Source organism: Acipenser ruthenus, chromosome 48 (assembly GCF_902713425.1).
Source record: "Acipenser ruthenus chromosome 48, fAciRut3.2 maternal haplotype, whole genome shotgun sequence".
In the NCBI taxonomy this organism is placed as follows: Eukaryota; Metazoa; Chordata; class Actinopteri; order Acipenseriformes; family Acipenseridae; genus Acipenser; species Acipenser ruthenus.
Window position 1 is genome coordinate 3,133,242 of NC_081236.1, and position 24,177 is coordinate 3,157,418.

A 24,177-nucleotide genomic window follows, 5' to 3' on the forward strand; every position below is an offset into this window, starting at 1 on the left:
GGCCATATCACCTTGAATAAGCCTGATCTCGTCTGATCTCTGAAGATAAGCAAGGTTGACCCTGTTTAGTATTTGTATGGGAGACTGCCTGGGAATATCAAGTGCTGGAGACATTTTCTTAAGATTGGAGTGTTGCTTCTTCTGGGTTCTTACTCTTAAAGATAACTCCAGTGGAGTACAAAAGAGTCCTACCCGAGGTGTTAGGAAGGAGGTGTACATTTATTTAAACTGAGGCACGTAATAATAGTAGTATTAGTATTATTAGATCATACTTGCCCTTCGCCTTATTTAAAAGTGACCTAGATGTTACCTAAAAGCCTGCTAACTGCTAAGAAAATACTTGTTAAGCAACTGTGGAAATGTATGTACTAAAACATAAATGAAACATGTATTTGCAGTGTTTTTAATGACTATATAAGAATAATGTAGGAACTGCAAGTGCCTGCCATAAAGAAACCAAGGCTTTGCAGTCTGTGTGTGGTTTACTTACAGTAACTTGTTCAAAATGTCTGCAAACACTTTATCTTAGTTTCATTATGATAAGGTGTATGCTCCCATAAAAGGGATAATAAAAAGGGATAATAAAACTTATGTTGTGTCTCAGGCAATCAGGTTTCCAGGTAGAGCAGTCACTATCACCTGTTGGATGTGTTGCCTAATAATGCAAATGAGGAAATGGTTACTGTACCTGTAAATGTGACCTGGCTGTTACCGAAATGCCTGCTAACTGCTGAGAAAATGTGTGCAACTGTGGAAATGCTTTGTAAGCATTAAGCACTTGTTAGACCTTAGCATTCACAAAACACTCCATAATCAGAGTATGGCCGAAATATACAAATAATGAAAAGTTTATTTTTTATACGCTTAGCAAGTGTGTATACTAACTGCTTCTATTAATCTGTCATAGTTCCCTCTTATAGGTTCATTGAAATAAAAGACATTTTCACTGCTCTCCTTACACTGTTTACTGGTAGTTTTCCTTGTTAAAGTGCTGTGTTTAGGCACTGATAAGTACTTTGCCTCAACAATAAATGTAATTGATACCAAAACATGAGTGGTCAATGTTGGTTTAGCATAACATTTTGCAAACCAAAACGAAATCATATGTCTGTGTAAAATTAATATAGTGCATGTAGGATGGAGCGAATGAAACAGAAGAATGATTAGTTCAATATATGCTTGGTAGTTGTTAGTTTAGTTTGTTTTTATTCTCTATTAATGAAAAGGCAAGAGAGAGTAAGACCGTTATTTTGTTTTTATGAAAAATAAGAGAAGTTATTAAAAACAATTAAGGGAAGTTAGCAGGTTCATGTTGCTGCAGGGCCATGCTGCACTTGTACCCTGATGCAGATGATAATGCACCCATGCACCGTGCCAGAAGCAGGGGCAGGAGCATGACAGAGACTTCAGGAATCTTTCATGGCCACCACAATCCCCAGATCTCAATCCAATTGAAGAGATTTGGTGGGAGCTCGAATGATGCATTCATCACTCCAGCTTGTTGAGTCTATGTATTGCAAATGTTTTTCAACTCGATACAGGGTGCAGGTCCTAATAACATGTCAAGGTAAAGTAGGTCACAATGAGAAACTTTTCATGTTACTGATGGATCTCATTTTAAATGTACATCCGGCCATGCTTATTATTTCTGCAGAAGAAATAAAGACCACAAATACATGTCCAGACCACAGTAGCGCTTCAATGCACGCTGCCCTTACAGCTGTATTTTCAGCCGTAAATCACTTCCAGAGGTGGTCTCATAACATCGTAAAACAAGCCTGCACTGATTGGTCCCAATGTGTGAATGTGAAAGTCAGAAGGAACATGTGCAGCTCTTCCTCTCTTCATTAGAGGACTAGCTATGGACATGCAACACTTTTACCCTGGGCTGCAGACACCAAGTCAGGATACACAGCCTGGAAGACACACAGGTAATTAATGATCCTGGATTTTCTTATATATATATATATATATATATATATATATATATATATATATATATATATATATATATATATATACAGATGATAAATGCTTTACACAAGTTAACAGTTTAGTCACAGACAATTCCACATACAATGGAAGCGACTGTTGGGATGATGATCAATAATTCTATAATCTCACGCTAAAAGGGGTTCATAATACACAATATTGCATTTATATATTATCGCGATGATTGCCATATTATGTAATAATGTACACAATCAAAGAAGGACTATAATGAATGCCTGTTTGATCTGTAGAAACATCAACCTGAATTTATCCCGCTGATAGATTCTCAGTAGGTTGTTATAGGTGTTCATAATGTAAAAATATTCTCACTTGCTTTATCACTAGCCTGTTTACACACACACACACACACACACACACACACACACACACACACACACACACACACACACACACACCGCATTTGCTCGAAATAGCCAGGTTCTTATTTTCTCAGTCTTCTCTTCTCTGGTTGGTTATTTGGAGAAGGGCTTTTGTTTGACAGTAGGTGCTAATTGACCACTGTGAAATCATCGATGCAGCACCACTTAAGTTTTGTGTTACAGTTAATTTGTAAAATCAGTAAATCTATAAATTATCCAATTAATAATAGAACAGATATTAATACAGACATTTGAATCGATCTAAACTTCCCTGCATCCCTTCTTGTGATATTATTATTATTATTATTATTATTATTATTATTATTATTATTATTACAGTAGTCTGGCTAAGAGGACACCCCTCAGGAAGCAGGCAAAGTGTTCTCTTAGCTCAGAGTTGACCACCGTACATAATATGCCAATCACAATATGAATCAATAAATACAAATGTATTTATTACTTATGTCATGATACACGTGCATCAACATGTGAGATGAACAGAATAAATAAAATAAAAGCAATAGACAAGCGTATGTTAATAAACTATAATAACAAGCTTAAAAATTATAATAACATTAATAAACTAACTTAAACTCACTTAATACATGTAATAATAATAATAATAATATTGCAAGTTCAGAAAGATTTGTCAAATGTATATAATAATAATAATAATAATGTTTTGTCCCCTAATATAACCTAAGGAGGTATAACTGCAGTGTACACAAATGAAACTATTTTTTATTGTATTTATTTGGATGAATTTTGCATGTACGTGCAATCTGAGGAAATACAGTATTACAAATGAAACCCCCCTTTTTCTGCCATTGAACAGTGAATTGTATTTTCAATTAGTGATACATGATTAAAGTTAATTATTTGACAAAGTTTTCATTTTTTTGGATGTATGCAAAATGTTTAAATTATTAAAAAATAAATAAATAACTGTTTTTAAAGTGAAATTATATATGTATATTCAAATTATTCCACACCTTCAAATAATTCACTTGAAATCGGACCACGAATCTTAACACATATCAATTATTGCAATTTATTTGTATTGCCAAAAAAAGACTCTTGTGTTAACTAGGCCTACAAGAATACAATCGTTTTTGACACATATACAGTATTTTTCAATATTAATAAAATGCACATGTAGGACTAGAACCCCATGAAAGTAATAAAATATAATTGACAATTAAAATGACTTCAAGTCAAGTACACATCAAAAAAGGGTTTGTTTGAGACACTCAAATATGAGTTTTGTACCACTATGGAAATACACGCGCCAAACACAGATTATAATCCTCTGGCAAGCAGCCAGCCTTAAAGAGAAAAAGGTTATTATCACATTTTGACCAGGTTCTCACATTCTGCACCAGGCAGACATCTGTTGTACATAAACACTCACGGATATCATCAGCAAATAGCATGCTGTGTACACCTGATGTAAACTTAAAGGTTACCAAGTGTTTAATCTGTAGTATTTTGTAGTTAATCATATCCTGATGTAACTATCACTGACACTGTTATCTGCTGTATTATTGAATTGTATTTTGTCACACTTGAACTTGCTTGAACCAAAGTCATTGTATTTATCTTGCTCTTATTGTATTATTACTTGTACTGTAACACTTGAAATGTATTTGCTTACGATTGTAAGTCGCCCTGGATAAGGGCGTCTGCTTAGAAATAAATAATAATAATAATAATAATAATAATAATAATAATAATAATAATAATAATAATAATAATAATGTACATAAGTGGGATTAACTGTCCAAACTGTGTAGGTAAAAGTGCAAACTTTAGAGAGTGTTTATTAATTAGTCACTGTTCTTTGATCTGCACTGTACCACACCTCCTGGAGCCAACTGCCCGGGTAAACCAGGAGCCAAAATCTCACCTTGAGTTTAGTGGCAAACATCTGTAACAAGCTACGAGGCATAGCCAACAAAACCACAAGAGAAAAGCCTTGATGACTTCATCTTATCTTTTGATATAAGTAGCAGGAGTGTGTATATTTCTTGTTTATATTCTTTGTTTAATCTCTGCATAAATATGACTTATAGTGTTACAAAACTGGGCAGACACATGGCAAATTACATTTAATAGAGAACAGTGTAATGTACTGCACGCAGGCAATAAAAATGTGCTTTATAAATATCATATGGGAGATACTGAAATTGAAAAAGCTAGGAGTTTATGTTGACTCAGAAATGTCTTCTCCTAGACAATGCGGGGAAGCTATAAAAAAAGGCCAACAAAGATGCTTGGATATATTGTGAAATGTGTTGAATTTAAATCAAGTAATATTAAAACTTTACAATACATTAGTAAGACCTCACCTAGAATATTGTGTTCAGTTCTGGTCACCTCGTTACAAAAAGGATATTGCTGCTCTAGAAAGAGTGCAAAGAAGAGCAACCAGAATTATCCCGGGTTTAAAAGGCATGTCGTATGCAGACAGGCTAAAAGATTTGAATCTATTCAGTCTTGAACAAAGAAGACTAGGCAGCGATCTGATTCAGGCATTCAAAATTCTAAAAGGTATTGACAATGTCGACCCAAGGGACTTTAACAACCTAAAAAAAGAAACAAGGACTAGGGGTCACAAATGGAGGTTAGATAATGGGGCATTCAGAACAGAAAATAGGAGGCACTTTTTTACACAGAGAATTGTAAGGGTCTGGAACCAACTCTCCAGTAATGTTGTTGAAGCTGACACCCTGGGATCCTTCAAGAAGCTGCTTGATGAGATTCTGGGATCAATAATCTACTAACAACCAAATAAGCAAGATGGGCCGAATGGCATCCTCTCATTTGTAAAATTTCTTATGTTCTTCTTATGTTCTTAAAACACTCTGCAAAGTTTATAAGAAACGCATCACGTTACCTTTGCTTTGTCCCATTTCTCAAAGTTACTGCCCACGTTATTGCTCTTTTAAAAACTGAAGTCACATGTCATAGGTCATACGTCAAATATTACCAAAAAATAAATACAACTCAATTTGTGTTTCTTTTCTTTTAATGTGCCGCTACCAGACCAGGCAAGCGCCATGGCTTCAAATGTAACAACAGCTGGAGGGTTTGTTATCGTTACTCACAAGTACCCCCTGAGCAGTGCTGGCCAGGCTGCATCAGGAACAGTGGCAAGCCAGCTGCCAGGGTCGATGCAGACATTTCTACGAGGACAGCCCAAAGCTTTGGGGGTAAGTCAGCAATTATATACATATGGTGTGCAGCGATTTCTTAAGCTTAGAGAGCACAGTACAGGCAGAAATACTGTAGTACTGTATATGGTATGCAATGTAAAGTGTTTCTTCCACGGGTTGTACAGCAGGAAAGCAATATATTGAAATGTTAAACTGCATATATAGTACAGAAAATGTAATGTTCTCATCTCAGTGAATTCCATCCAGTTGAATGAAAAAAACATGGGTCTCTTTAGACATGTTTTTATTTTTGTTATTTTTTTATTCACCTAAATAACACATGTTCAAAAGTTTTATAAGATGTTGTACTTGAATACTATACTGTATATGTAAAAAAATACAGATCAAACCCTTGTTAACAGCTGTTCAATAACTGAAACAGTGCACAGCAATCCAGTTGGTAGCAGGTAAGTCAAGCACAGGAGATGAATGTGAAACTGATTGGATTATTGATGACAAAATGTGTCATCAATATGTCAGCTTCAATGTTATAATACAAAAGCTTGAATTGGAATTCAAAGATCATGAATAACGTGAGGATAAAATAATTATATTCTAAAACGCGGCCAATTCTACTTTTAAAAATCCAATTCCCAGATGCCCCTTTCACCCCAAGCGCGTCACGTCAAAACATCAGCGTCCGGCGCAACACTCCTTCATTAGGATGTCATGGAGGCTTTCACACTGGCCACATGGCATTCATTCAACATTGCACAAAACAGATCTGTAAATGTATTTCTCTAACCAATCACAGTCCAGCACGCTACCCCTCACATCATCGTCACGGCAATGAACATCATCATGAACACCATTATAAGTGATCAATGTCCAACTGAGCAGTTTTCAAAATATCAAAAATGATAAAGCTATGGAGAGAAAGAAGACTGGGGTGAGATCAACACTGAGGTTTTAAATCATGTAAAACTGTTTTAATCTAGTAAACAGGGTTTCAAACAGTGGCTTTTGGTATTTAGCTTTAGACCCCCACTCCCCTCTGAATAAATCATCTTCATCTATACAAATGCATATATATGACGGGAACACTACATTTTAGTGTGATGGTGCATTTGTTACAGTAGTGTAGTTAATTAAACATATTGGCTATGTCTTGAAGCAGTTGTTGCAGTGCGCAGCCACAGTTCCCAGTCAGTAGACAGCTCTGCCTTGCGCTCACATGGAGCACAGACTGGCAATCAGAACACGCTGAGCCGGTTTAGGGACAAGTGCTTGCTTTTCATGCAAATATACTGGTTTGCATTGATTTAAAAAAAAAAAAAAAGTTTAATAAATGGAATCCAGAGCTTGCATTAAATTAACATGTACTATCAAAGTTAAGAAACAACAAATTCAAAATGTTGTATTTAATGTCACTACATATATTTAATAATGATAGTGGAACATTGTATCTTTAATAAAAGATGTGGTTACACTGTAAGTAGACTTGTATTCTATTAGGGGGCGCTACAGAACACTAATGTGCAGTCGACTGTGTAAATATGTATATGTATAGTACTCTCCTCAAGCAGACGGACAGACACTGTCTGGACTGACAGACTCTCAATAGTTGGTATTTCTTTTTTTTTTTTTTAATGTTTGGACCAACCATGTCGCTCAGCAAACCTGTCTCTGCTCATTCTGAAGAATGTTAAAAATGAAACATATCACTGTCCAGATCCAGCTCCTGCACAGGCTCATGCTATTCACCCAGCATTTTCAATGTTATAAACCCCAAATCCACAAAGACAACATATTTTACGACACCGCTGTCCCACATATAACAATAATATGTCTTCATCGCTGCCTCCTTCTTAATCTCTTGTGCTTCACAGATTTACCTTCTCTTTGCAGTACAACGATTTTAACGCATTTGCCAGACGCTGACGCTTTGACACTTGGTGTGAAATGTCATTTACTCTCAAGTTGCAAGGACACAGAAACAGGGCAGACTTACCAACACAATTCTAGCTGAGTCTGTAAAATCTTGGAAACAAGTGCTTTTCATAGTCTGAGTGGACCCTAGAGTATAGATCCTACATCCTACAGCTCTAATACAATCTAAAGCAACATTTGAATTCATCGTTTATCTCTACGATTTATACAACAATGTGTAATACCAATGAAATGTTTTATTTATTTGCAAAATGTGTAAAATGTTAAAATTCCTGAGTATTCTTATCCTGAAATCTGCTTTTGTTTTGTAAGGTCGTGCAAATAATAATTGGGATTGTGAGTCTGCTGTTTGGTCCTGTCCTGGTGAATGTGTACATATTTGCAGGAGACATTGGATTACCTTTCTGGACTGGTGTATGGGTAAGGAAAATAAGTAATACCTTCTTTTCTTCATGGATTTTACCCAAGATTTTCATCACAATTTGAAATGTCCAATTCAAATGTCACACAGTATGCTCCAAACAGGCAGAGAGATAAAATAGCCCTTACATCCAGGATCAGGTTCCAGTGGAGACCCAATAGGCCACTCTGTACATTTCTAGAAGATTGCTGTCAATTTACTTGAGGTAGGCACAGAATATTTGGGTTACCGTTCCAGAAATGAAAGCTCACATCCTGCATCTTCAGAAGATTCTCAAGGGTAACAGTCTCATGCATGGCTCTCTGCAGGATCTTACCTTGCTAAATATATTGTTTGTCTTTCATGCAGCCTGCTTTTAGGGGAGCTGAAGAAGAACATTTGTGCACACACATTTAGCAAGTAACAGTGTTTCCATAAAAATAAACTAACATTTTTTATTGATATAGATTTTTTTAAACCTTAAAGATGGAAACCCAGTTAGTGGTATTTTTCTACTTTAACCAAAATGTACAACAAAAATGTCAATATAATGCAGATAAACTTGTCTAATCATGTGGCCTGGTTTTCCACTGTGTCAAATTGCTCACATAACTCATTTACTATGGCACTGGCAGTTTGCATTTTGGCCACAGTGGAAAATATAGGCCAAGGACTTAATCAGTTACGCAGAAGTAGCAAATATTCTGTTCTGTTCTACTTGGTTTCTTCAACAACAGCCTAGAACAGTTTCACAAATATCACATTCATAATTATTAAAAAAAAATCAACAAATAATTCCAGAGTTAACGCGTGTGGAAAGGCTCCTGCTGTGGTATGTGGTGTTTTTAATAAATACATGTGTGTTCACTTTATGTTTTATAATGTCACTAGTTAATTCATTTTGGTAATGTTTACACGTTCATATTGACATTTTAGTGTTGGCTTCTTTAGTTGGTAAGATACTGTTGCACTGGAGGGTAAAGGGGCTGCACTGCAGTGTTGATCCTAATTGACTCACTGATCTGTTTGATAGTTCACAATTGTCTTAGTGGTTGTCTTATTTAAACAGGCTTGGCCCAATCACTCCAGGGTAAAGAGGGGAGGGCAGAGGCTGAAGCGAGGGGAGGCGTAGGCTCTGTGGATTTGACCCAGATGGTCTTTTGTCTATTTGGACTGAGAGTTATGCCATGCTGTATTTATTTTTCTAACTACTTTAGTGTATATATTTCAATCTCAGCCATTTGAATTAAATCTATACTTCTGGATCTATTAAATTGGAGAGAGTGTATATTGTAGGGAATCGTATTTTATAACTTACGTTTCAAGTCCAAACGATGATTAAGACTTTAACATAGTTCCCTTTATGGTGGCACACATATTAGTAACATTATCATTAGCAACTAGCCATTACAGAAGTCGGGTATTGATCAGTTTGGCCTTTCCCTCTGGGGGCACTGGCACACACCTTCCAAGTGAACAGGATGGACTTGAGATGCATCTCAAACAGACATCTGCTCTGCTGGTGTTTATAACCAGCTATCCCAGAGCCTACGTAAGTTTTAACTCGTTTGCTGTCTTCCTAATTCTAGCTGACAGCAGTAGTCTGGCAAGCCACTTGCTTCTCTTTTCTGCTAAATGTGTTCTTCTAGATCTGGAAATGTCCCAACCACAAGGCTTAAACTCTCGTTGCCTTAGCAACCTATTTCTGTCAGCGTCTGTTCAGCTAAGACTGGTTTCCTGTTCAGAGTACAGTGGTTTGCTGAGCAGACCTTATTAGCAGACCTGTTGCTGAGCATTATCATTGCTATCCTTACATAGATTTGAACTACAAACATGTTTCTCTCTATAAATGGCACCATCTGATACTTTTCAAAAGGTATTTCCCTACAATATTAAGTGTCTATTTAAGTGATGGTGCTTGTCGATGTTTTTATTAAACAAATGTTTTACATAAGAACATAAGAAAGTTTACAAACGAGAGGAGGCCATTCAGCCCATCTTGCTCGTTTGGTTATTCGTAGCTTATTGATCCCAGAATCTCATCAAGCAGCTTCTTGAAAGATCCCAGGGTGTCAGCTTCAACAACATTACTGGGGAGTTGGTTCCAGACCCTCACAATTCTCTGTGTAAAAAAGTGCCTCCTATTTTCTGTTCTGAATGCCTGTGGCGGAGTGTCCCGCCCCTATTATTATTTGTATTATTTTTTGCGGCGCGGATAAAAGCGCCGCGTCTTTTATTATTATATTTAAAAACCCTGTGAGAATGCATGACTGATCAGCTAAGATAATTAACAACTAGTTAACCCCTCAGCCAGAGTATAAGAAGCGGCAGCTGTCCGTTCTGCAGGGGTTGAGTGTAGACAGGAGAGTACGGGGAGCGGAGAGAAAGAACGACATTTAAAAACAATTGCTAAAACTTGCTGGTGAATCCAGCACGACACTTACTTGTTTGTTTGTTTATTCGTTTGGCCCTCGTGCCCTTTGGTTTCTGTTTTGTTGTTTTTGTTTAAATCTTTTGTTTTGTTTGTTTGTTAATAAATCCACGCTGAATGCAGTTGCATTCAGCTTCACCCGGCCATCCACTGTTTTGGTTTCAATTACTTCCTGGTCCATGACGTCACCACACCTCACCACTGCGAGCCATCCTGTCACAATGCCCCTTTATCTAATCTCCATTTGTGACCCCTGGACCCCTTGTTTCTTTTTTCAGGTTGTAAAAGTTCCCTGGGTCCACATTGTCTATACCTTTTAGAATTTTGAATGCTTGATTCATATCACCGCGTAGTCTTCTCTGCATACGACATGCCTTTTAAACCCGGGATAATTCTGGTCGCTCTTCTTTGCACTCTTTCTAGAGCAGAAATATCCTTTTTGTAACGAGGTGACCAGAACTGAACACAATATTCTAGATGAGGTCTTACTAATGCATTGTGGAGTTTTAACATTACTTGATTTAAATTCAACACTTTTCACAATATATCCGAGCATCTTGTTGGCCTTTTTTATAGCTTCCCCACATTATCTAGACGAAGACATTTCTGAGACAACATAAACTCTTAGGTGTTTTTCATAGATTCCTTCTTCAATTTCAGTATCTCCCATATGATATTTATAATACACATTTTTATTGCCTGTGTGCAGTACCTTACACTTTTCTCTATTAAATGTAATTTGCCATGTGTCTGACCAGTTCTGTAGAGTTGCTTATAGTTTATCTGAAGAGCACAATGTTACTGAGCGCCAGTCAAGCTGACAGACTATGATTGGTTGACTCTGCAGGTACAGGATTGGTTGCTTTGCTCTGTGCAAAGAATTGATTGACTGGTTTTGCTCAATAATAAAATATATTTTGACCAATTGTCTCTGTTTAGTATTTTCTGTCCAATAGATATGAACTGAGCTTTCATTAAGGCAAGTCAAAATGATAAAGCTGGCACTTGCGTGGATTGATTTTGATTGATTGACAGTAGATGCCGTGGCATTCCAGAGGGCATCTACTGTCTGATAGAAGCCAGCTAGAGCTGGAAGCTGATTGGCTGATGGTACTGAAGTGTTTTCTAATATTTGATTCAGAACTGCTATTTATAATCTATATCCTATTTATATTCAATGCTTAAATGTGATGTATGTTTATTGCATTACAGGTTGTTTATTAAGTCTTACCAATTAAGAGTATGGATTCAAGTATTTCAGTTCTATTAATTATATGGAATACACATTTCCATGCTTAAAGCTTTAAATACATGTATTAGTATGTGTAGAGTTATTTATTGGTGTCTTCACTAAGGAAGTTCATTTACATTCATTGAGAACTATTATTATTGTATAAGTGTGTCTGTGAACTTGGTCTCTCCCGTGAGCTTTAACTAATTTGATTGTTTCTTTCAGTACTGTATTGACTGTGTCCTGCCTGTTGGAAGTCCCAGACTACTGGATCTAGATTTTTATAACTGCAATTAATCTGATTGTATGCTGTATTGATTATTGAGTGCTAGACATTTAAAATTTAAACCTAGCCCTTTGCAGTCCATTTATTAAGTGCGTGTCAGGCGCGTCAGGTCCAATTTATTTTCACACACTCAGTTAATTTTAGACGCGCTGTTTAAAAGTATTTTTTTCCACAGTCAAACTGGTTTAAAAGGCCCTGCATATCAACAAAGCACTCACTAGGCATCTCCAGCCCCGCCCCACCCTTTCGTTCGCTATCGCTTTCACATATGCTAAGAAATAAATAATAATAATAATAATAATAATAATAGTCGTACATACCGATCAATCATCGCCTGATCACTCGTTTTATCACCAAACGCCTCAATAATGCGATCCGAGTCATTATTTTATTAGTATAACATCTTAAAAAAGCTCTGCAAATGTCTGTGATGTTCTCTGTGCGCTGATGCAGTTACAGTCAGCTTGTTTCCTTATGACCGCCGTTATCTGATGCCAGGGGCAAGTACGACTATTCATGAGTTACGCCCTTTTTATTTTTTTCAGCTTGTCTCGGCTCCTGTCACTCCCACTCCCACTCGGCCATTGAATGTTTTTTTTCGACATTTTCCGTAGAAAAAACAACTAGAAACCCGTTTTTTGCGTCTTTTTGATGATGTCAGACAGGGTCCGACATTGGACCGGATAGGAATAATTGCAATGTCGGACCAGGTCCGACATAGGACCACAGAGGGCTTAGATTTTTTTTTTTTTAATAAGTGTCAGTAAATGGCTAATTGGCTGTATAACAGAACATCTTGAATTGTGTGATTTTATTATTCTTTGTTGACCAAACCAACCACCATCATCTATTGCAAATAACCTGGTATTAAACATTTTGGAGTAAAGTTCAAATCTATAAATAATATTCTCGGTGTGGGCTCTTCCCAATGCTGTAGTCGGCTACTGGCTTGTTCTGCTAATTTGGGTCATTATTAATCTCGCACTGAGTATTTGCAAACCTGCACATCTTTTTAAAGGTCTCAGTTGTTATTTATAATCATGGCTTACAATGGAAATCTTGCATCTCTTACAGTATATTATCTCTGGATCCCTGGCTGTTGCAGCTGAGAATATCCACAGAAGAGATCTGGTCAGTAAATTGATACACAAATAGAAATACCTGCAATCTGTAACACACACTTTTTGTGAAACTGAACTAGAAATGTGTTTTAATGGAAACCCATTTTTTTCTGAATGTACACAGCATTTGTCGAATTTTATATACGCAGAAACGTTTATTTTCTTCGACATTTCAGTGAAAGCATAGCCATAGTTACTGTCACAAATAAAATGAACAAGAAAAGGCTTTAGTAGTGTGACATGAAAATAGCGGTAAGGAATAATATTATTTTTGTTAGTGATGGGACAAATATCCAGATATTCTAACAAACATTGCTCCATCTGTATTTGAAGGCAATAATCCATGTCTGTGTCCACCATAAATTACATAGCTGATAGATATTAGAAAGACGGATCTCAAATTCAAACTGTTCATTACTGTTCATACATACCTCTGCTTAACTTGCCAGCACTTGGACAGCACACTGTCATCTTTGTAAACACTCATATGTGAAGCTGTCCACATAACTTTCACATGTCATTGTACAGTGCGTCAGTCGAGGTGAAGTGTTTCTTACAACTTTAGGAAGTCTGCATTGGCACCTTAATAAAAATGAAAGGGTGCATGTATGCAAATAGTTAAAAAGGAGAAAAGATACCTGTAACAATAGCCAACGACTTCTGGCATCCAGAATGGAGCGTTCTTCTAGAATTGTGATGTCATCATATCGTTATCTTACTATACTTTTCTAGATTTTGGAAACGTGGCTGACTAAGTTATCGTACTTGTCTTACTATAATTATAGTAGCTATGACCTTTCTTTGACAAAGTAATTGATTTGGAATAAAGAATTATAGATCTTTTACCAGAAAAATGTTATTTTACTTAAAGCTGTACAAGTTTGACAAAGAGTTGTATTCAAATTCCAGTGAATTGCTATTGATACTGCTGATCTCATTGCTGATGAGGGTTAATTAACCACATGAAACACATTAACAGCACACATGCAATTAGTAGTAATGGAAATGTTTAACAAATAATGACACGTAACCATCCTCTGAGACCAGTAGAACGAGCCAGTTCCACCTGGTAACCTGGATGGCCACTACAGACGTGCTCAAATTTGTTGGTACCCTTACAGCTCATTGAAATAATGCTTCATTCCTCCTGAAAAGTGATGAAATTAAAAGCTATTGTATCATGTATACTTGCATGCCTTTGGTATGTCATAGAATAAAGCAAAGAAGCTGTGAAAAGAGATTAATTATTGCTTATTCTACAAAGATATTCTAAAATGGCCTGGACACATTTGTTGGTACCCCTTAGAAAAGATAATAAATAATTGGATTATAGTGATATTTCAAACTAATTGGTTTCTTTAATTAGTATCACACATGTCTCCAATCTTGTAATCAGTCATTCAGCCTATTTAAATGGAGAAAAGTAGTCACTGTGCTGTTTGGTATCATTGTGTGCACCACACTGAACATGGACCAGAGAAAGCAAAGGAGAGAGTTGTCTGAGGAGATCAGAAAGAAAATAATAGACAAGCATGGTAAAGGTAAAGGCTACAAGACCATCTCCAAGCAACTTGATGTTCCTGTGACAACAGTTGCAAATATTATTAAGAAGTTTAAGGTCCATGGAACTGTAGCCAACCTCCCTAGGCGCGGCCGCAAGAGGAAAATCGACCCCAGATTGAACAGAAGGATAGTGCGAATGGTAGAAAAAGAACCAAGGATAACTGCCAAAGAGATACAAGCTGAACTCCAAGGTGAAGGTACGTCAGTTTATGATCGCACCATCCGTCGCTTTTTGAGCGAAAGTGGGCTCCATGGAAGAAGACCCAGGAGGACTCCACTTTTGAAAGAAAAACTTAAAAAAGCCAGACTGGAATTTGCTAAAATGCATATTGACAAGCCACAATCCTTCTGGGAGAATGTCCTTTGGACAGATGAGTCAAAACTGGAGCTTTTTGGCAAGTCTCATCAGCTCTATGTTCACAGACGAAAAAATGAAGCTTTCAAAGAAAAGAACACCATACCTACAGTGAAACATGGAGGAAGCTCGGTTATGTTTTGGGGCTGCTTTGCTGCACCTGGCACAGGGTGCCTTGAATCTGTGCAGGGCACAATGAAATCTCAAGACTATCAAGGCATTCTGGAGCGAAACGTACTGCCCAGTGTCAGAAAGCTCTGTCTCAGTCGCAGGTCATGGGTCCTCCAACAGGATAATGACCCAAAACACACAGCTAAAAGCACCCAAGAATGGATAAGAACAAAACATTGGACTATTCTGAAGTGGCCTTCTATGAGTCCTGATCTGAATCCTATCGAACATCTATGGAAAGAGCTGAAACTTGCAGTCTGAAGAAGGCACCCATCAAACCTGAGACAGCTGGAGGAGTTTGCTCAGGAAGAGTGGGCCAAACTACCTGTTAACAGGTGCAGAAGTCTCATTGAGAGCTACAGAAAATGTTTGATTGCAGTGATTGCCTCTAAAGGTTGTGCAACAAAATATTAGGCTAGCGGTCCCATCATTTTTGTCCATGCCATTTGCATTTGTTTTATTATTTACAATATTATGTTGAATAAAAAATCAAAAGCAAAGTCTGATTTCTATTAAATATGGAATAAACAATGGTGGATGCCAATTACTTTTGTCAGTTTCAAGTTATTTCAGAGAAAATTGTGCATTCTTCGTTTTTTGTGGAGGGGTACCAAATAATTTGAGCATGTCTGTATTAGGTAAGTACAATGAGAACTTGTGTTATATCATTCTCACATCATTGTTTAAACCCATGTCAGAATAAAAAAGGACAAGGGTCAAGTAGATTCTTTTTCAGTGTGCTTGTTGTAATTTATCACTTGTGAATATGTGATCATATAAGAGGTAACGTAGACCTAGTTCTGAATGTATTGATCTGATTATGAATAAAACTTGTATTTGTAATGTTGTTTTATATCACTTACAGGTGAAGGCATGTTTAGGAATGAACATTATCAGTTCTATTTTTGCTGGAGTTGGATTTATTCTCTATTCAGTAGACCTGTCCATAAGAACTTCGACAATCCAAGTAAGTGTTTGCACCGCCTGCAATCTTCAACCTCTCTCTTTTATCGTTTTATTTTTTCCTTTTTATTACCTCCTTTTCAACTCTTGTCTCATTCACGTGTTTCTCTTTCACTGTTTCATTGTCACTCCCTCACATACAGCACCACAACTTCTGTTTTTGTCAGATTTTTACCAGTTTATTTTCTATATAATTTCTACATATTTAAAGAATAAGTAGCCGGTTTCCAAAACATATAGCGTTACACGTCCCCACATGTTGCTACAACTGTGTAAATAACGTACCTGGAAATATTCTTTTCATTGCTAACATCCTGACAGCTGTTTACACTTATAACTTCAAAGCGCTTTTCAAAACTGCCACTCTAGTGCACAGTAAGGATTGTTGTTCAGCGGTAACAAAGCAATAACGATCCATGATGTGGTATAGAACAGAAAAGCCAGAGCACTTGTTTTTGTTTGTTTTTTTTTCGTCACTCTTCTTGCAGTGATTTAGAGGACAGATCTCAAACCCCAGTGCACTTCAGCAGACATTTTGAAAAGAGCTTTGAAACAGACTTTAAAGTGTAAAACGTTGTCAGGATGTTAACAATGAAAAGAACATTTACAGATATGTTATTTAAACAGTTTTAGCAACATGTGGGGATGTAATGCTGTATCTTTAGGAACCCTGCTTTTTAAAATTGAGTTTTATAGTTATAGATCATTATTGCAGTTAAAATCCCATTGTATTATTAACTGCCTTGTATGTAATATTTAATATCTATAATATTACTATACTAGGATGCTTAGTACGGACATAACACCCCTTACATGCAGTCAAATCTGTAACTATTGCTTAAAGTTAAGATCATTGTTGAGAGAGGACTACTCCACAAAGTCCTGCATCAGATCTCCGGATTCACCATCTTATAATGGACCCCAGCATCCAGTATTCAATATATCCTATAATAGGCTTCATTCTTGTTATAATGTGCTGTCTAGACAATGGCTTTTGAATGAACTGATTTGTGTTTTACAGCATGTAGGCATTGTGGCAGTTCTTCTGGTCCTGAACATTCTGGAGATGTGCATCGCTATCGCTACATCAGCCTTTGGATGCAAATCTGAATGCAGTTACATTGACATGGTAAATGTGTATCATATTCTACATAAACATGCACCATCATCCTATTCACACTACCAGAACAATGGGTGAATAATCATGCTGTTGTGTGTTTTCTTTAAGTGTAATGTAACAAACTTAATAATATGGCTCTGCTGTTAATTTCTATGTAAGAGCCTGGGGTTTGGCTAGGATTAAGGGCAATTGAAAATATTTACACACCTATGGAAAAAAGTAGAAAGCAGGGATTGTGTATGATTATAGATGAGAATGACAGAGAGAGAAACTCTTCTAAGTTTAGTAATGTGCATTTCATTGTCTTTTTTAGCCAGAGGTTGCTTTTCAACAGGCATGAATCCAGTGACCTGGGTGCAGATTTGCTGAATCGAACTATAAGAAGCATGCAGTCAAGAAGACAACTGTCCCTCCGCCTCCTCCAGCAAAGCTTAGCCAGCGCTAAAGACTTCATCTCTGCAAGGTGTTATTATCAGAACAAGTTAAACAACAATGAAATCCTCCCATGTGTAAACTGTCAGGGAATTTGTATTGATATGAAAATGAAAACGTGTTCATTTGTTTTGGATCATTTGCTTCTTTTGCTTATATTTTCAATAAGATCATTTGTATTTTAAAGCTGAAATGTTTCACATGTTCAGTTATTATATTGGTTTTATATTTTAATGTTTTCAGTAGCAATAATGAAAAAGAAACATGGTAGGCAAATGGTATATGGAAGTGATACATTGAGATATGTTTTGGTATTTATTGCTTTGCTTAATAAAAAAAATAAAAAAAAAATATCTTAGAATTTCCATCTTCCATCCCAGGCAAACACTTTTAGTCTAGATCTATTTGTATCTAAAGGTAATTTATATCTTTTTACCTGTTAAACCCAGGGTGGAATAGCCCTCCAGGACCGTGATTGGACCCCTGCTCTAACACTAGGGCACAATGAGCATGCACCTCATTTTGATGAGCAAACTGCCTTTACCCTGTAATGCAATTGTGGTGACATGCTTTGCCCCATCCTTTACTGTCTGCGTTAGTGCCAGTGGTCGGCATAACTTTCAGGGTGTGGCCTCATTTGCATGTTAACTTTGAGTGATTTCGATGACAGACTTGAGTGACTGCATATCAGACTAACCAGGTAAGGGGAAGTTTATCTGAAACACAGGGGCAGCTGATGCCATTACAAATTCAAGCTAAAAAATAATTTTTATATATATATATATATATATATATATATATATGTTGTAATAAGGTCATACAGGGTCATTATGTGAGCCAGCGCCTGTCAAAGTATCTTTTCCCTGTGTAGCATTATCAGAGCCACTAGAGGGTGCTCTCAACATTACAGGATGAGGTAATGCTTATTGGATTGATTATTGTTGACACCTGCTGGTAGTTTCATAATGGGACAGGTTTTACCCAGCTGGGTAGGGGGAGGAGATTGTTGGAAATCAAAAGAAAAGGGAACTCTGTGAAGTTGGGATGTTTTATTGCCCCTACAGATCTGGAAGTAAATAAATAATGGAAGATCTGGTAAGAGCTCTGATGCAAGCTTCAGCTGCCACCAGATGTAACGTGGTGATTCTGTGGTGCAGTATGCTGGTGCAGTAAACACAGACTGGCAACTTCAGATAGGGTGTAACGACACTCACGATGCCCAGTATTTTAAATAAAGAAAACACAAACAGAAGAAAACAAACAAAAACCTGTCTTCATAAGAAGATACTAACTATACTTTATAGGCCGGAGGCCCTACCTACCACCTGGGACAGCTAAGCTGTTAACCCAGTGCAGTTAAACCAGCAACAAAAAAAACACCCAACTTCACAGAGTTCCCTTCTCTTTTGATTTCCAACAATCTCACTCCTCACAGTACCACACCCAGTCTCCCCCCCCAGCTGGGTAAAACCTGTCTCATTGATAGGGCTCACAATTATCAAACTACCAGCAGGTGTCCACAATAATTAAATCCAATAAGCATTACCTCATCCTGTAATGTTGAGAGCACCCTCTAGTGGCTCTGATAATACTACACAGGGAAAAGATACTTTGACAGGCGCTGGCTCACATAATGACCCTGTATGACCTTATTACAATATATATATATTTCACGGGGCAGGAGCCAGAGCTGACATAGGAAGAGAATGTTTTTGCAACTTAGGATTGGAGGCTTGGCTTCTGGAACAGGAGAGAGAGAAAAGGATGGACCAGACTCCAACCGAGAGAGCCTTCCTTATGGAGTTGAGGCTAGCCCTATCCGCCTCCAGGCCCCTGAAAATACAGTCCTCTGACTTCTCAGAGAGTCGTTACAGGCAGAGCCTCAGGACTGGCTCCCAGTTACCAGCCGGGTTCGGCTCTCAGACGATGGAACGGCTCATATGAAGCCTTGATGTAAGGAAGAGATGAGAATCTGAAACACACAAATAATTGATAGTTATGGGACTCAAGCACTAAGAGTATGAGGTCCACTTCCCAGGAGGATAATTGAGGAAGTAAGACAGAGCTTTCTTTCTTGAGGCAAGATGTAATAATTCCATTCACCTATTAACAGAGAGCAAGATTTCAAGCAGTTAAACAAGGATCACATTAATGAGATCATGTATTAAACTGCAAATGCAACAACGCTGCTACCCAGCAATAAAGTGGAGATAAACATTCAAAGACACAGTAAAACTGTCCATAAAAACAATACCACTGGACAAAAGTACAAATACCCACACCCCCCACACACACAATGTCCGTGCAGGGGAGGGAACACAGAGAGAGCGAGAGAGAAACCATATCGCAATATAGCCTATTCCGTGCACTTCTTAAATTCCAATCGACTACCAAATAGGCTAAAAACACTCGGGTCGTTCGCACTCATTATTCAACACCGGAATACAATCAGCCCAATACTTACTGGTCCATTTCCGTCTCTCTCATTCGTTGTTCCACGCTCCAAACACTGCGTTCCCACTCCTGCACAGACATACAAACCTCAGGATAGCCATCCCGTTTGTAAAAACATGTGCTATTTATTTTCAGGTGCGTAAATTGATCAAATAACTTTTTCCAACAAAACATATTCTAGCGTTATTTTAAGACGACTGTGAACGAGCCAGTAATAAATAAAATAGCAGTATATCGAAACATTTTAATAAATCAATTACCGGTATGTAAGATTTATGAGTTTGATTAATAATTTGATTTATTTAATATTGAAACATACATCAAAGAACTCCAATATTTTAAATGTTAATAGCTACTTGGTGAGAAACGTATTCATCTTAGGCATCAATTGAATTTTTTAATAAAAGTTATTACAAAAGTTAGTATGAAAACGTTACTACAAAAGAAAAAAAAAAACCATTCCAGCACCTCAAAGCTGAGCCCACGGTACAAATGCATTCAAACTCCTGCAGCTGCCTTTTTTGTTCTTTATACTTTGCAAAACATATTCTTTGGTAGCGGATTCGTCATACTGTAATTTTATTAATACTGAACACACTTTACATCTGCCAGCAGAGCGATCACATGACCTTAACACCGCCCTATTGTCAGAGCTCTCGTTCTACATCCCGCCTACAGGTAGGCAATCTGTTAGCTCTGATTTGTGAATTTCTGCTTTGATTGACAGTCCGCCAATACTGCCTTGCTGCACTTTATTTTTCTATAATTACAGCTGCTGCCAATGCCTGCTTCTCGCTATTAATAGAAAAAAATACATAGAATGTCATTGCTCCTGCGGCCCACCCAGGGCGGCGTCGCGGACCACCTTAGGGCAGCGGATCACAGTTTGGAAACCCCTGCTCTATTGCACACAGAGGTAAATTATCATTTATGACTTACAAATATAAAACATATATAGTTAATGTAATTCCATGGCACTGTGACAGTCTAAAGTTGTGTTACCTCCATGTGATTTGTATAAGGCTTTTCATGGCTGTAAGATGGGTGGTGTAATAATGCTTATGTTTCCCAGACATACAGTTACCACAGGATTTGTTGTGGTTGTCTCACTGCTACAGCTGCTTCCAGAAACTCTTACCAAGCAGAAGTACCTACAAGGTCAGACAAGACCATGTGGAGCTGTTCTTCAACGCTGTTCGGAGATTGGGTAATGTGAATGTTTACTGGCATTTTGTTACTCTGAGTTTTAGTTTTTGCTTGTGCAAAGCTGTTGGGCGTTTCTTATGATATATACTATTCTATGTATTCTGCTTCTTGTAATTGTGAATAAATTTCATACGTATGCATTTGTGAAAGCATGCAGCCAATACAAAATGTTTGAAAATTGAGCTTTTACCTATTGTGGATTGTATCTTTGTTTTTGATTTTTACTGTCGGCTGGACAGTTCAAGGCTGCCTTCCATCACCTTGTGACGCGCTGCGGTGTTCAAGGAGGAACAACAGGAAATTTAACCGCACAGGACAAGACAGACTTTGTTCGAGTGCCGTCTGGAAGGAGAATTTTAGAACCTGATGTGGGAAATTCACCATTTGAGGACTGAGGCAGTCTGGTACACGACCACACATATCTGCCAATGAAGTTCAATACACTGGTTGCAAATATAATGAATCTTGGTTGTAAATCTCCCTCCCGACCTGTGAGGGCGCTAAGCTGCGAGGACAGAGTTCTTTGGACGGGCTGGCCTGACAGTTCTTTCCCCGGGTCAGGAAGTCGGTCAATCTGGAAGAAGGCGAGACTCTGTTGCAAGAACGTATTGACCCGGAAGGGAAACAATGTTGCAGCCGCAGATTGTAAAGGAAGCTGCATTCGTTTACCAAGGGGTCATGCGTGACAGAATATAAGGGGGGCGGAGAATCGTAATCAGAGCCTTCGCTTGGTTTAAATGTGAGGAGAACCGAAAAGGACAGTGAAAACAATATGGGGACTGAAATCGTGAGTGTTGTGTTTTGTTCGTTTGTTATCGTCTTGTCTTGTACATTGTTAGACGGCTAAAACAAGTGTCCGGAGCTGTCACCAAGGGCCAGCACTGAACCGGAGCATCACTTCACCACTGTCACAAAATAAACTTGTATCACCCACCACGAGCACTACTGCACGCACCCAGGACTGATGACCGTGTTAGCATATTGTGGGACAGATATTCGTGTTTATTATTTGGAACTGCAACCCCGTTGTTATTTACTCCGTGCTCTACACATTGTTGTGAATTGCCAGGGATTATTATTTGGTCACCAGACCTGGATATAATAAAAACTGTTTCCAAACTGGATTATAAATCTCTGTGTGTTTCATTACTGCACTGCATCACCCCTGCACCTGCACGAACCACTTACCACTTTGCCACAGAGTCTCACAACCATAACCACACAACCTCCAGCATTCATGGATCCTTCTACAATACAAAGGTCTCCAAGTGCATGAGGAAGAACAGCAAGCCCATGCCATCACACTACCTCAACCATGTTTAACACTGGGCAGGATTAACTTTTCTTTAAGTTCTTCTCTCTTCCTCCAAACATATTGTTGCTTTCTTGGTGAAAAAAGATTGGATCACTTCATATTTTGCAATTTTCTAATAAAATCTGTTTTGAAATGCTGTACATATTTTCAATTTTCCATTTACTGTACTTCATATTTGTGTCTAAAAAAAATGGTACCTTCATAATGTGCCTGAATTTGTTGTTACACCATGTAATGTTGTGTATATATAGTATATTGTATTTTAATGTTTGAAAAACACTAAGTCGTCTTGGATAAAGGCATCTGCCATAATAATAATAATAATAATAATAATAATAATAATAATAATATGTTCCATTTCCTATGTATCTTACTATTACATTTCTATTAAACTCAACTATAATTTAACATGATTCATGGTTACATTTCTTTCTATATGTAATGTAAATCTATCAATGTGCTGTTTATTTGTGTTGCCTTTTCCTTTTTTATTAATCTGTGTGATTCTTCATTTAATCTGTAAAGGTTTGTCATATATCTTATGTAAAGTTACTCCCTATTAACTTGTGCAATTTTACATCAGGACAAACACACTTGACTTGAAGATTGTAATGGTATGTTCTTTCATCAGAAAAAAGTAATGAAGGATAAATGTGTCAAGGAAAAGTTACAGAAAAAAAAAATCCTTAATGTTGTAATTATTAGTTTATGCAAGATAACACTGGTTTCATATCATGCTTTTCCTAGTATAGCACTTTTTTTTTTTTAAAGATACAGCTCTTAGAATATTTAGCCCCATCATTTCCAATGGAAAGTTACACAAATGTTGAAGCTGTTATATCCCAGGCGGGACACTGCTGCTGTATCCGTGAGCAAGGTACTTTACCCAGTGTGAGATGGCAGGGAGGGGGTTAAAACCTCTCTGCTGAAAAAACATGTGCGGAAGGCACACTTTTGTTTTGTTAATTGTTTAATTGTCTTTTTGTTAATTGTTTTATTGATTGATCATTACCTGCACCTGGCTACTATTGAAAATTGGAGCCAGGTGCAGGGTATTTAAGGAGAGCAGTCAGTCTGCTCTGGGCAGCTGCTGAAGAGGGTAGAAGCCCGACTGTGCTGGTGTGTGGGTACAGCCGTAATTTGAAAAAGAAAGGTAGAGTGAAGCCTTTTTTGTGTGTTTTGTTTTGTTTGTTTTGTTTTGTACAGGTAAACAGCTTAGCTGTCCTGTTTTAGTTTAGGTTCCTGTTCTGTTTAGTTATTGCTCAAAGAGAGCTAGGTGTTTGTTTTGTTTAATTTTGTTTTTGTGTTCATTAAAAATAGCGCAACCGCGCTTTCAAAAAAAATCCATTTCTGTGTTGGGTCGTGTTTTTAAAGGGGCAACGAACCTCCGTGAGGGCGATTCTTTTACACCAGATTGTTACAGTAAAAATCCAACTGTATAAATAGGTACCAGAATTTGTATGTAAAAATAACACCGTGTAACAATTTTTTTATTTTTTTTTGGTTCCTGGGTAGTAAGTGTTATTTCCTAATTGCGTATGCCTCAGAAGTATAGAAAGTGGCTATTATTCCCCACAAACTTTGCTTTTGTGACCAGGACAGTGATATTTTGAAATTTACCTATTTTCCAGAACATTCCAGATAGATTCAGT

General features: G+C 37.4%; 1 protein-coding gene across 1 annotated transcript; it reads left to right on the forward strand.

Moving 5' to 3' along the window:
* The first annotated feature begins 1,865 nt into the window (after nucleotides 1-1,865).
* LOC131721261 (membrane-spanning 4-domains subfamily A member 15-like) lies at nucleotides 1,866-18,155 on the forward strand. Its single transcript, XM_059014730.1, has 7 exons — nucleotides 1,866-1,931; nucleotides 5,418-5,584; nucleotides 7,790-7,897; nucleotides 12,900-12,956; nucleotides 15,901-16,002; nucleotides 17,020-17,127; nucleotides 17,432-18,155. Exons 1-7 carry the CDS (start codon nucleotides 1,868-1,870, stop codon nucleotides 17,456-17,458), a joined length of 633 nt encoding a protein of 210 aa, XP_058870713.1. The 5' UTR covers nucleotides 1,866-1,867; the 3' UTR covers nucleotides 17,459-18,155.
* Nucleotides 18,156-24,177: the final 6,022 nt, after the last annotated feature.